The sequence below is a fragment of the Dryobates pubescens genome, chromosome 16, assembly GCF_014839835.1.
Source record: "Dryobates pubescens isolate bDryPub1 chromosome 16, bDryPub1.pri, whole genome shotgun sequence".
In the NCBI taxonomy this organism is placed as follows: Eukaryota; Metazoa; Chordata; class Aves; order Piciformes; family Picidae; genus Dryobates; species Dryobates pubescens.
Window position 1 is genome coordinate 11560986 of NC_071627.1, and position 14399 is coordinate 11575384.

The 14399-nt window shown below is 39.3% G+C and overlaps 2 protein-coding genes across 2 annotated transcripts in view; one reads left to right on the forward strand and one right to left on the reverse strand.

Moving 5' to 3' along the window:
• The window catches only part of KCNIP1 (potassium voltage-gated channel interacting protein 1), a 379245-nt gene that overhangs the window by 24128 nt on the left and 340718 nt on the right, over positions 1-14399 (forward strand). The gene's annotated exons all lie outside the window — the stretch shown is intronic.
• On the reverse strand, positions 1804-4404 carry KCNMB1 (potassium calcium-activated channel subfamily M regulatory beta subunit 1). Its single transcript, XM_009899179.2, has 3 exons — positions 4244-4404; positions 3491-3692; positions 1804-2074 (listed from the first exon to the last, which is right to left on the reverse strand). Exons 1-3 carry the CDS (start codon positions 4378-4380, stop codon positions 1811-1813), a joined length of 603 nt encoding a protein of 200 aa, XP_009897481.1. The 5' UTR covers positions 4381-4404; the 3' UTR covers positions 1804-1810.

The following is a 14399-nucleotide window of genomic DNA, read 5'->3' on the forward strand; positions in this document are numbered from 1 at the left end:
TCTTTTAATTTATATCGTTATGCAGCTGCCTCAGTTTGTATTCTGAATGAATTGCTTGGCAGAATTCCTCATGCAGGTTTCATTTCTCTTGTCACAGTTTGATAAACGTGCATTTGTGGGAAGTTTAATAAACCAAGACCAACACCCGCCAAAACAATGATGCAAGTATTCCTTTAAAGGGCTTTCTTGTCAAGTCCAAGGTGAAGAGTTTGTGCTAAGGTCAGAGCAGAAGAAAGAGGAATCTTGATCAGCTGTTGCTGTGATCTGCATGTCAGCATCGCTTCACCTCCATTCCCTCACTTTTAGTTCAATTCCTTGGCTACCTAGAAATCTAGGATTTGCTATTGTAACTCCTTGGTTTTACAGATAAAAGTGTTTGGTCCCCTACTCCTATCACTTGCTCTGGTATCATAAACAACAGCATGTTTAAATAAAGACAGCAAACATTTACTCACACAACAGTACCTCTGTGCTTTGAAATGTTCCAGCAGAGAGAAAATTATGCAAGGTGTTAGCAACTATAAAGAAATCAATGTGTTAAACATGATTCTTTTGCTTAACCTCGATTACTGAGGTGTGTTTTTCTGAGACACCTCTTTAATATATTGTATAGTCTCATTAGACTTCAAAGCATACAAATGAAATTGTATAAGGAAGGCTTTGAGTTTGATTGGCCTATCCTTCATTCAGGTTGTCTTGTTCCAAGTGTGACACACATACTTTAGTGAAGAGATGGAGCCTTACAAACAACTCTCTCTTCTGCCCCAATCTATAATATTAATCTTGTGTTCTCTTTTTCCTGAAGTGTTTTCAGGTGCTCTTTATACTTGCACTTGGTGCTGAATGTAGAATAAGTTGTTTAGCACGCTAAGCCTTTCTGAAAGTCTGCTTGGAATTGTAAGAGGTAAGAAGTATAAAATACATCTTCAAAAAGCTGCTTTTCTGAGACAAGGCAATTAGGGTGATGTGCACCTAGCAAAGGTAACATCAGATTTTGGATTTATTATAGGAAGAGGTATGTGATCAAAGAGAAAAAGGAACATGCCTTTGGAGAAAAACTGCCAAAGAGCCTGTTCAGTAAATCTCTCCATGTTCATCTAGCTTGTTCACTTCCAGTACAGTACTAGTATGGTACATTAGCTTCAACAGCTATCCTCCTGCTCAAATTACTGTCTTTTTAAGCAGTTGCCATCCTCCTGCCTCAGCTTGTGGTGAACTGACAAAAGAGGCTCTCTTCCCTTTCCCATCCCAATAAGCAAATGCTTTTGGTCACTCTAAACACCAGCACCTATGCCAGCTGCGATTTCCTGAATGAGGATGATTGGATTCCTATATACAAAGTGATTTCTTTCATGGAAGTGTTATAGGAAGATGTAAATACTTTTTCTCTGGAAATAATTCTCCTGCTATATAATTTTTTTGGTTTGCTTGTTGCCTTGGCTGTTTTTGGTTTTGTTTGTTTGGGGTTTTAGTGGGTTTGTTGTTTGTTTTTGTTTTGTTTCCTTCTGGGTTTTTTTTGTTTGTTTTTTAACAGCTGACACACACAGTATGACTCTAAAGTGCTAGAGCAGTTCACTTTACCTTCTATGGTTTTCTAATAAGTAACCATCTAGACTTTGCATGTTGACCAGTGTTGCTGTTAATTGCTGTTTTGTACCATCCTGCTCTCATTTTGATTTACTGATCATGACAAAAAGTTTTCTGGAATGCTTGCCCTTGGATTGACACCTGGTATATTAAAAGTCACAAAATACAGATAAAGGTGCTTTGATATTTTGCAACAATCTGTATTGGATTGTTGTTTTATTTTCTACTGCCAAGCAGAAAGAACAGAGACATACTGACTAATTTTTACAAGAAAAATAATCAGACATCCGCCAGTAAACATGAGTGTAGGCCAAAGAAAAACAAAGAGGAGGCCTTTTGGGGGATAAAGTCTGCTGTGAATGACATTGGTCTGCGTTCCTCCTGGGTTGTAGTAGCATGGCACAGTCTGGTGGTTTTTGAAATTGCTTGCAATCTTTTCTATTTTTGCTTTAACTTCTTTCTCAGACTTGTCTGGGACATATGAGCACTGAAATAAGAAATCAAGGTGATTCATTATAACAGATACTCTAAAACAAGGTTTATAGCTAAGTCAGCTTGAATGAAACAAACATGCCAGCATAGATAAAACTTCTGTGGTTGGTCTGGAATTCCTGGAGAATATCTTGATTTCCTCATGTCCATACCCCACTTGCTATGCTTCCCCAACTCTGTCAGTGTGTGTCTATGCCCTCAGTCTGCAGATTGACAGATTGGAATAATGTTGTTGGAAACCAATAACACATCTGTGTTTGAAATAAAACTTGCAGTCTTTGTGACTGCTGTATTATTGCAGTGCCAAGCCTGGATTCTTAGCAGAGCTTCTAGGCACCATCATAGCAGAAATGTATTAGCTGCTCAGAAATTCACAAGTGGCTTGTCAGTGTGCAGGAAACTGAAGTTACTTCACTGTGCACCTCCTGCTTGTGACTAGTAAAAAAATAAGAGGAAAGCATGGCTATTGGAGCCTTATTTGTCCTTTTACATCTGCCTTCCCATACCTGAAGGGATCCTCCAGGAAGGCTGGAAGAGGGACTTTTCATATGGGTGTTTAGCAATAGGACAAGGGAGAGGGAGAGCACGTTTAGACTGCATCTTGGGAAGAAGTTCCTCAGTACAAGCGTGGTGAGACACTGGAACAGGTTGCCCAAGGACTTAGTGGGTGCCTGCTCTCTGGGGCGATTGTTCAAGGCCAGGTTGGATGAGGCTCTGAGCAGCTGAGTTTAGTTGAGAGGTGTCCCTGCCCATGGCAGGGAGGTTGGAGTAGATCATCTCTAGGGTCCCTTCCAACCCTCGCTGTTCTGTGATTGTATGACTTGTAGAAAGAATACAAAGTTACTTAGGCTATTAGATTTTGAATCGCTTGTTTTGTTTGGTTGGTTTTTGGTGGTGGGTGTTTGGGGTTTTTTGGGGGGGATGGGTTTTTTGCTGGTTTTGGTTGGTTGGTGTTTGGTTGGGTTTTTTTTTTTTGGGGGGGGGGGGTGGTTGTGGGTTTTTGGGTTGTCATTTTGTGTGTGGTTTTGTTTTGTTTTAAACTGCCAGTCTCTCCTCTGAGAATTCAGGTAACTGACCAAGCCACAGCTTGTAAACTGTTTCTTGCTACAAGTATTCATCCTGGATACTTGCACGTTTTTAATGTTCAGAAATGCTAAATACACCTTAGATTGGTTGGTGTAATTCCTTGACAAGGAATAAAATACAAACTTCGTGGTTAATGATTAAAACAAAATCCAAACCTGTTCAATTTCAGGAGTATTTTTAAAATGCCTTGGTTTAACCACAGACATTAACATATAAAAGATGAACAAATCCTACTTTTACTCTACTGCTTACTTTAAAAATAATCATCTCTTTTTCTCAAAGGTGTTAAAGCAGAAACTAATTATTCAGGTTGTGTTGCAAGTACCTTAGGATTTAATTCCAGTGTATCTTCAGTTGCATACAGCATAACCTCTTGTCCTGAGGCTGTCAGGTTAACCCGCACCTGTAGGCAGGGATAGGGAAAGACATCCTCATCTTCTGAGCCATCACTGTTTGGGCAGGGATGCTGACTTTGGTCCTTGATGCTGACTTTGAGTACTTTGCACACAGTTTCTGTTGTCCAAACACTACAAATTAACAAAACAAGGTATTGCTTTAAAATCCCAGTTTATCATGATGTTAATTTGGAAATAAGGCACAGATTCTCAACTCACCAGTTTTAGCATGACTTCTGTGTTTTTACAGCTTTATTAAAAACAACACACCTTCCTGCATATGGAAAACTTTTTTTTTTCCCCCTTCCATTTATGCAAGACTTAATTTTCCACTGTCAAGCTTTGATAAGCATGGTTGGTTGTTGGGTTTTGTTTGTTTGGGGTTTGGTTTGTTTGTTTAAAAAACATGTGTTCGTAGTAAGTGTTTTGTTATAGTCTTTCTCATTCTAGCCATGAAGGTGATTGTTCACTCATTAGGCTTGCCTGTAATGCTTGATGACTTCTTGGCTCACCTTTTTTCTTTCCTCTTCTTCTGTCCTAAGTTCTTATGAGCTATTCAAGAACATATTACTTATTGTACAATGTGTATTTAGGCACTTTTAAAATAATTCCATTTGATGTTGATGGGGTGGGGGTAGTGGGGAAAGGCAGCTTTGTACTTGTAAACAAATGACTGTTATTACCTTTTAGTGTAGAACGGCACAATGGTGATCCCAATGAAAAAGTACATCATCATGGAGCACACAACCATTCCCAGTCCCAAGCACAGGGCTCTTGTCTCCCCTCGTTTCTGTGCAGTCACCAGCTTTTTTCCCAACATGATTCAGAGTTGTGAAGTCTGAATAAATTCTTTCTGGTATAAAATAAAATACAAAATAAAGAGGGGAAAATGCAACTAGGATTGGATACAGGTATAGCAGTTGTGTAACAAGTTTCTGAACTATGATGCACCTCATGGAGGAATGGGCCCATTTTTGCAAATAAGGTAGATCTTTCATTAATAGGAGACTCCTTTTGTGTTTCAATTTTTACCATATAAATCCTTTAAAAAGCATGTGTGTGTTTGTGTAGGCTAGGAGATGGGGTAGGAAAACCTGATCACTTTTTTGGGAGAGTGTTGTTCACAGCCCAGTTGTACTTGGCCTTAATTCAATCTGTTTCATGTTGCTGCTTCTCTGAAGTAAGAGATGTTGTGTTGTGTGTTGGTAAAAGCTGCTTGAAGGGACAATCTTCCCAGAGTGGAATCATCTTCACACTCTGCCTTTGTTTTGGATTAGTCTGAAATGTGGTTGGCTTCTTCCAGAAGAACTGAATAATTATAAAATATAGCATTAGAAATGCCCAGTTCTGATTTCTGCATGTTTGCTCTTTGGTCTCATCCATTCAAGAATGTCATTATTGTTAGAATACTGAATTTTGTCCAGTCCTCTACTTAATTCCACTTTAAATCATCATTAATAACCCCTGTGACCTTTGTGTATGACACTTTGAGGGGAATTGTTTTTCTTATGTTCCTGTATGATATACTGCCATTGGAAATTGCCATAAGATGAACCTTACCAGTTTACTGGCTTTTGAATTTAATAGAGAGTGATTTAAATAAGGCAGTATTGTGTGTTTCTTGTTCTGTGGGGCTATAAATAGCATATGTGGCATCACACACTGACAGTGTGCTTGTGCTGTGCCTGCCTACTTGTGTATAACCATGCACAGAGGCACACGCATCCTGCCAGGAAACCTGGGGAAGTGTCAGTAGTGACTGTTCCCTTGAAAGTTCTGACATTTCTTTCAGTTGAGGGAGGGTGGGTGGGCAGGGAAGGGTTGTGTGTGTATGTAATGGAAATAACATTTTCAAACCCCAAAGAATTCCAAAATAATGGTGGAACAGTACACAACACAGAATCTGAAAACCAACTGTTGTTAAACTGACTCTCCTTTGCCTGTTGTTCAGCTTTGGTTGGACAGGAAATTGAAATAGAGGAACATCATCAGTTCTTGAGTACCCAATGTGGTACCTAAGTAGCAATTCCTTGTAATACACTGAGAAGTTAAATACAGACAAGTAGTTAAAAAAACACAAGAACCTGTGTTTTTAGTAATAAATTTTCACATGCACTAACAACGATTAATCTTTAATCAATTCTGTGGGAAAATGAGAAAGTGCAAGATTGGTACTGCTGCCATGACTTCTGGAAAACTTCTAATGGTCTAGTGCTAGACTAGCGTTCTAGTGTTGAGTTTTAGATGAACAACAGTGTTTACACAGCTGTCCTAGCTATGCTGAGAAATGGTGGGGCATCAGACCCTTTGTTACATGACAACAACTCTGCAACTGTTAACCAAATAAGAAATGTAATTACCCCATCGGTCTGCTTCATTGTCAGCCACACACTCCCCAGGTAAGCTCATCCTTCCTAGTCATCTCAAGCTGTCGGACTACATCTTTGAGACACACAAGGAATTTGTGTGCAAATTGGAAATGTTTCCAAGTATCCAAGAGGTATTCTCATTGTTATGAGCAGTGTTGTTCCGCATCCTGACACCAGCTGGGCTGCCTGACCCTGGCTCTCTGTGGGGCTACTACCATGTTCAGATCTGTGCCCTACCCCAAAGAGAATAAGGACATGTAAATTATGCAGAGAATGTTAACAAGAAAGATTCATCTAAAAATATCTCACTGAGTGCTTCTATAAACATAGAAAATAACCATCTAGGTCTTCAGGCAGAGTAAATCAGAGGTGCTCACGTCACTGTTGTATTGCTGAACCACATTAGCTATAAATGTGGTCCTGAAAACTGAAATACATACTTGCTGCTGCATTCTTTTTATGCTTGAAAATTTAGAAGACCAGAAAAATATGTAAAACAGTTTCATGCATGTGCAGAATAACTGAAGAGGAAGCACAGGTGAAGGAAACCCTATATGCATATTTCTATGTTCTTGTGTTGAAAATCCTGCATTTTTTGGCTCTGAAGACAAAGCAATGCTGTATGCATGCAGACAAACACATTTCTTTGGAATTTCCCCATTGCTGAAAAGGTTAAATTAATTTTTTTTCAGATTGAATATTGTGTACAATCTTCTATCTCTGATAACATATGTTAAGAAGAATATTGGAAGAGGTAATTAAGTATTTCCCCTGAAAAAAATCATTAAATCCCTGACAAATGAAGCCCTGCAGTGGACTTGATTGGCTCAGGAAGTCTCTAAGTGAGTTTGAATTGGAAGATGTTGAAGTGTGTAACATGGGTTTTAGTCTGGCCTTCAAGAGCAAACCTCAATGTGTCATTTGAACTGAAAATTGGGGGGTGCCTGTAATTATTAGGCAAATATAAGCTCCAAATCTTTTTCTAATGTTCCCTCTCCCTAATCTTGTTCTTCAGTCGAGTTAAATTATACAGTACATTAGCTGTGCAATTTCAATGTATAATCACTACATTGACAGCTGCTGGTGATAATTCTGGGGATGCCATCTGCTCCAGTGTGGAATAGAGTCCCCTATTTTGATCAGTAGACATGTTTGATATTGAGTGGGACACCTCTGATTCCTCCTCTCCATCCTTTGAGGAGTTTCCAGTACTGTCACCTCTGAGTTCAAACGTCATCTCCCTCTTAAACTCTTCCAGGCTGCTTTTACCTTGGTTGTGGCAGCAGAGGTAGCACTGATGAATTAATCTTGCTTGCTTGCAGAAGAAAGGGTGCTAAACCCTTCTCTCAAATTACAGCTGGGAATAAATATTAACAGTGTGCTAGTCATTTTTTGGAGCTGGTTTATCCTGCACCATATGGTGAATTTCCAGTGAGCATTTCTGTACTGCTGTCAGATGAGCATCAAGCGCTAATACTGCATCACACCAAGAAGAGAGATTCATGTCATTAGCATCTCTAAAGTGATGAGGAGTCTCAAAAAGGCTTGGATTACTTGGCCTTTAGTGCCTCTGCAAACAAAATAGTCATTTGCTTTCTGCCATCAAGGGCCAGCTTAATAGTTACCTTGTATTCTCAAAATACCTTGTGCAGGCAACACAAAAAATGTTGATTATGTGGGTGTGTAAGAGGAGCACGCTGTTTGTTGCCACATTATTGGGCAAGTGCCTCATGTGGGAACCAGAAGGCAATTGTAGATCTAAAATCTGAGCTGTCATGGTAGAGCTGCACAGGTTATGTATTTACTACTGCCTGCAAGCAGAGTAAGTTTGATCACTCATAATTATCCACTTGTTTCAGTTAGTATTTTAACACCACTTGAATTCTTTTTCCTTTCTATTTGAATCTTGCCTTCATTTTTTTTTCATCTCCTGCCCCACTACTTACTCAGACAACAGGCTTGAAGTCAAAACTACTTTTGCATTGGTATTTGCTCCCCATCTCCCCACCCTCTATTTCCTGCTCCTTCATTTATGTTAATTTCTTGCTGGTAGTAAGTGTGCATTTTCAAGGGTAGTATAGTCAGGGAACACCCATTTTATTCATTGCAAATTGGTAAGAACCCACTGCTTAATCAGTCTGAGAATTTGGGACCACAAATAAGTGTGTAACAGAGTAAGGTGATGCTGAAACCTCCGTGGAAATGTGCCAAGAAAAGAAGATTCTGCCATATACTTCTGCAGCTGTCTTGGAAACCTGAAGCAGCAACATTTTGACTGTGTCATCAAAGACTGCTACATTTATTTTATGAAATATGATGATTCATTTTCCTTTATTAAAGATCTATTTACCTGATGTGAAACTAGAGTGAATGAAGAAAGGCACCTTTTCAGTTTAAAAATGGATGCAGTTGAAGAGTAGTTCTGTTTGCCTTTAACCCTGATGTTTCTTATAGGAAACAAACAAACAAACAAGTGGCCTGCTCAGTTCAGCAGCTCTGAAATATTTCTAGAGTGCCTCTTCTGGATTCAGTGCTGTACAAGGCTGCACACAAGGAATCAATTTAAGGGCATTCTTCAGGGAAGCCTGCTCCTGCATGTGCCTGCTTCCTCTCTAACTTAATTAGAGGTAGACATGGCTTCTAAAGAAATGCTGAACTGTTAAAGCCATTAAGTTTATTTGCCATTAAAATGAAGAAATGCCCTGATCGCATATGGGCTGCAGACTCCTAATTTGTAAAAACACTACTGTTATCTTTACAAATATTTATGAGGAATTAGGAGATTACATCCAGTTACAAAACAGAGGACAAATGAACTCATATGCTGTAGTGCTGCAGAGTTAGAAAGATTGTTTCTAAAACCACAGCATTTCTCAAACCCCAAAGAGAATGCATGCTACCAAGGAAAAAGAGTTGCTTAGATATATACTTACTGGTTTTGAGGAAATGGTTCTTTTTCAGGTGAAAAATCTTCTGTTACATGACAAACTGGGGATAGTGGTGGAACTTAAAGCTGAAAGAGATGATTTCTTTTTTTTTCCTGGTCTTCTCTGGTTTTCTTTTGCTGTGGCTGAACTCCTAACTTAGTTCCCCTATTACAAAGTTTTCTGTAACCATAAATGGTAAGGTATGAAAGAGCACTGTCCTTTTTGAGATTAATTGCTGAAAACCAGGAAGCCACAATACTGAGACTGGCTACAGCTTAAGAGATAGTGTTTCTACATGTCCTAGGGCTCCTTTACCATCTATCCTGTTGGATTTTTTTTCTAAGCTATGGTCCTACTCCTTTGGTACAGCTTTGTGGTTTAGAAATCTGATACAGGCATTCTGAGCAAGGAATTAACATATCGATGACCAGTGGGTACTGAATTGATGCTTAACTCTTCATACCTAAGCTATTAATGGCTTTGTGTGAAAGGTTTGGTAGCCACTAGTTTTGATCAGTTAGGATGCATCAGATGGTAAGATTTTTGATTGTACATCAGAATTCTAAAGAAAATAACAAAGCATCCATCATGCCATATATATATATGGATGTCCAGCATAGTCCTTTAGCCAAAAGCCAAATCTGATTCTGGGCCATATTCACAGATGACTCCTAGCACCAGGCTTCAGAGAAGAGATGATATTTTTCTTTAATTTTTCTTTTGAGAGAATAAAGAAACTGAAGTTACTTAATCCACTAAAGCACTGAATATTCTGAGCACTCTAACGAAGGGCCAGAGCCCCATCCAGGCTGGCTTAGGTATCTAAGAATGAACAGTTTCAGCTGAAGCTGGTCTTCTGCATTTGCTTTTATTGAAGGATTTGAAGCTGATGTGTTCAGAGACTTCATGCTGTCGAACGATAACAGATGAATCTCTCCCAAAAGGACCTTTTCTATTATTATTGATGCAGAAGAGAGTGCACAAAGCTAATTTGGATTTAGATAACTGTCTGTTAGACACTTAAAGCTAAGTGATATGGAGCCTGCTGCTGTCATCTAGATTGGAAAGATTTATGATCACAGGTTTTGGGTTTGGTTTTTTTTTTTAATATTTTCAGAAGTGATGCAGCTAAATTTAAAGAATGACATTTGAAAGTTGGAAAAAGAACCTTATGAACAATACTTATTCCCAGTTAAAATGTGATCTGATTGAATGGATGTTTCTATGATTTCTTTGATATTTAGAAAACAAGACTGGCTATTTCAAATATGCAGGTTCTGGCCCAAGCAGAAGTCATGCTTTTAATGAGAAATTTATTGAAAGTTATTTTTGGGCTGTGTGATTCAGGAGTCAAGGTAGAAAACAAGGGCTAACTGACATTCATGAATCACCAACTCTGACTGTCTCTTCTGCCTGCTTTCCTTAAACCCAATATCTAGTACATACAGATGGATTTTTAACTGCTACACTAAGGGGTTCTACTACAAAATCAACACAGAACTTGTAGATTCCACAGACAAAAGAGAGACTGCATTTTTGAAGTTTCTTAGTGTGCTGAAGGAGGCAGTGACAGAATGCTTTTGCTTGGTTTGAGGTGGACCAGGGTTTCATTCAACCAGACAGAAGCCATGCTCCAAGTCTGGTGCTGCATGTTACCTTTTGCTTGTTTCTTTTCCTCTCACTACACTGCAGATGTGCAAGTCCAGATGGCCACTGGCTCTTGGAGAACTAACCCAATAAAATTAACATGGATGTGGTCAAGGGAAATACTGTGCTGATACCAACTTCCAAACTTGGGAGACTCAATGTGTCACTGACCCATACCAAGTGATGTGTGTGCTGTATCAGTGACAAGCCAAATGTTTGTTATATTGCAAACTGTAATTCTGTATTCCAGTCTAAAATAACTTCTGTTTTATTAAAATCACATACAGTTGTTTGTTGGGGGGGGGGTGGATTTTCTTTTTTTGGGTGGTTTTTTCTACTGAAGGGAAGGGAGAAATCACCATGTGCTTTGGCCCTGGTGCTACTTGTCCTTGCAGGAGCTGCAGTGCACACTCCTTCTCTAGCCTTACTCCAGGCTGCCACAGTGGGACACCATGAACCCATTCAAGGCCAGATTTCCCTGGTCTCAGAGGATAGTGTAACCAATAGTAGCCTCTGTCTAAAGATCTGCTGCAGGGGCACTAATTCCTTACTTATTTGTAAGCTATATAAGTGGTGATGCACAGTGGACCTAGATAGGCAGGGTGGGGCCACTGCTGTAGAGGCCGTGTTCCTGAAAGTGCTGTTTGAGTATGTGTGGCAGAGCAAATTGAGGCCAGTTAGGGACAGATGGAGTGAAAGGCAGTAGCCCCTGTTGGTCTATAATCCATTTTTCACGTACTAGCTTTAGCTAAGACAAAAATTTGCAAGGACTTTCCCAAGCTGGGCTTGAGGTGCTGTTTTAATATTTGATCTCTGACTTTAACTGAGGGAAGAAAACAATGTCAGAATAGGCTTCTCTGAACTTCAAATATTCCATTTCAATTCTGGACAAGTTTCTTTTCAATGTCTTGCTTCCCACTTATTTTATTGCAATGTATTAAACCCTTTGGCTAAGGCCACAATAAATTAAATTTGAGGGATAATTTCCCAAGATTCTTTAAAAAATGAGCAAGGTTTCAAGTTGGAAAAAACTGCTGTGTCTGTAAGTTAGTGAAGCATCTACACCAACAATTGTTAGTCTCTCTCCATCAGACAAATTAAAGAGAACCAAGATAAATATTTTGGAGGAGTTGCTTTCTCTCTATGTGCTGGTAAAGGGAAAAAAAAGGGAGAGAAGGCATGTGGGTCTGAAAGAGAAACTGTGTACACATTAGCATACAAGAATTGTATCTTTAAGTAAAACCACAGAGACTGAACATTTTAAGTGTCAGGGGAAGAGAGTTTGTGGTGTTTATTTGCTGTAGTGCCCTGTAATGAGTACTGAAACTGGCCCTCTGTGCTCCATCTGTATTACAGAATGTTTTGTTGCAGCTCCCTTTTCTTTCTGCTAGTGCCTGGTCATTGCACGTGTGGGTTAGTTGAGAGGATTCTTACCCTTCCAAGGAACTGGATTGGCTTTGCTGAGAGCCTGAGGCTTCAAGGAGTCTGGTGGAATCTCATATGCTATTGAACAGTTTATTGATGTGACATCATGTGAATTAAACTTTTGTATTTGGAAGTGACATGCCATGCAGTAGGCTGTCTTACATAACAAATGCATCTTGCTAGAAGTCTTAGAATACAGAAATAGTGCCTGTATGTAAACAGAAGTGATAGGAATTTGCAAACTAACTCCCTCGCAGCTGTAACATAAAGAGCAGTCCAGGAGTTAAAAAAGGAAATTAACAAAACAAAAACAAATGAAAAAGACCAGTGCCTTTTAGTTGGTCAGAACTGCTTATTCCATTCTTTAAAGCTGATCATCCTTAAGATTTGCTTTTGTATTAGGGCATAAGGAAAACTTAATGGCTGTGAGACAGAGCCAGTTTAATAAGAATTACCATTTTATTTCCAGGACTGGTGCTTGTAAAGAATCAGTGAGCTGTGAAATGAGAACAGTTGTTCAGATCTTTGGAGAGCCCTGCAAAGTTATTAGCTCCCCTTTCCTTCCTAATTGAAACATATTCATAGGGTAGTACATTGTCATTTTTAATGGGCATCATAAAGAGAAGATACGGTTCTTGAACAAGGAACAGTCACATAGTAAAAGTGATGTGAGTTGGGAGGAGGATGCCCTAAGTATTGGCATGTGTAAATCAGGCAGAAGCAAACTTTAGAACTCAGCTGCTTCTTTTTAAGTAACTAACAAACAATTGGCTGGGCTTGTTGATAGATCACCACTTTCATGAGTTTTGAGGGAGTCCTTGTCACACACAGACAAATCATCAGGGATTTCAAATTGTTTGTTTGGCCTCCAACTTCACAGAGTGTTTTTTGTGTGTTTTTGATGATTCCCTAAGTGAAGAGAGTCTGTGCTGTGGTGGGCATCCCTGTGATGTATTGCACCTGTAGTAGAGCACAACAGTTTCATCAGACTTCTTTTCTCTCTGCAGTTACTAGGAACTCTTAGTACAGCATCTTGAAAATAAAATGAGAGAGGATGCCTCACTGTTTGCTGTATCTAATGCTTTGTGGATATCTATTAACCAATTTCAGAGAATAAGGGCATAGACAGGAGATGCTAGGAGCATAGACTCATGTTCAACTTCACACATTCAGTTAACTATGACATGGAGCAAAGATAAGGCCTTTCCTGAACTTGCAAACTTAGTAATGCAACTCTGATACAAAGAAGTGTGAAATATAGTATACAGGTGCCATGTGCTTGTGTTGAGAGACCTAGAACATTGTTACATGATCAGGGAAGATGCCTGTGTGGGATAGGATGGAGGGTTGACTCTGGTAGTGTTGTGGCTAATGGTCTCTCTTGTCATCTGTGAAGTTGGTTCCTGCAGTGCAAAGGATATGTTTCTGGTTTTGAACCTCGTCTGCTCTGTGTTGGTAGCCTATCTTGAAGGGCTTTCAACTCCTTATATATAGAACGGGAACAATATTTCTTTTCTTAGTAGCCTAAGGCCAAACACATTAATGAAATGTAATTTCATAATGGAAGCCACTGAGTGTGTAATTTGGCCAATAAAAGGAAAATTGTTCTTTTTCCCTGTATTGGATAGTTCACCATGCTGACAAAATACAGACAAAAAAGAGGAGAATTATAAAGAAGCTCTCACAAAACAAGATACTTAGACGTGACAGTCTGTGATATTAAGGAAGCCCATAGGAATGTTATTCCTGTGCAGATGAGTAGGATTGCCTAGTGCTGTCTAGCAGAAGGGATCAGAGTTGTTGTTGTGATTTTTCTCTTTTTCCTTTTTGCAACCAAAGAGAGTTCATATTTCAGTCTATCCCTGGCCAGGCAGCAGTGTGGCTCTGTGCAGTCTAACAGATTCTAGAAATGTCAGAATTGCTGCATATGCAACCACAATTAACCTACAGTTAAGCAAGTCTTTCATGTTCTGCATGAAAACCTATCACCTGATACTAGAGAGGAAATGGCCTGAAATAGTGCCAGGGGAGGTTTAGGCTGGATGTTAGGAAAAATTTCTTTCCTGAAAGAGTGGTGAGGTGTTGGAACTGGCTGCCCAGGTAGGTGGTGGAGTCCCCATTCCTGGAGGTGTTCAAGAAATGTGTGGACATAGTAATTTGGGACATAGTTTTAATGGCCATGATGCTTTTAGGTTGATGGTTGGAGTCAATATCTTAGAGGTCTTTCCCAATTGAAGCAACTTTAAGATTCTATGTTTTAATTTACTGCCAAAGTTATGGGCATTAGACAGTCTGCTTATACCAAGTAACATAGAAATTGTAAAAGATTTTACTGGCTTGAAGGACAACCTCTGTGTTTCAGGGAGCCTGGATGTTGATAACCTGAGTACAAGGTACCATAGATATTATTTGATTATTGCTTAGCAAAGAATACTTTGAAATCAGAGCAGTTGGTACAGTTTATGAGAAGT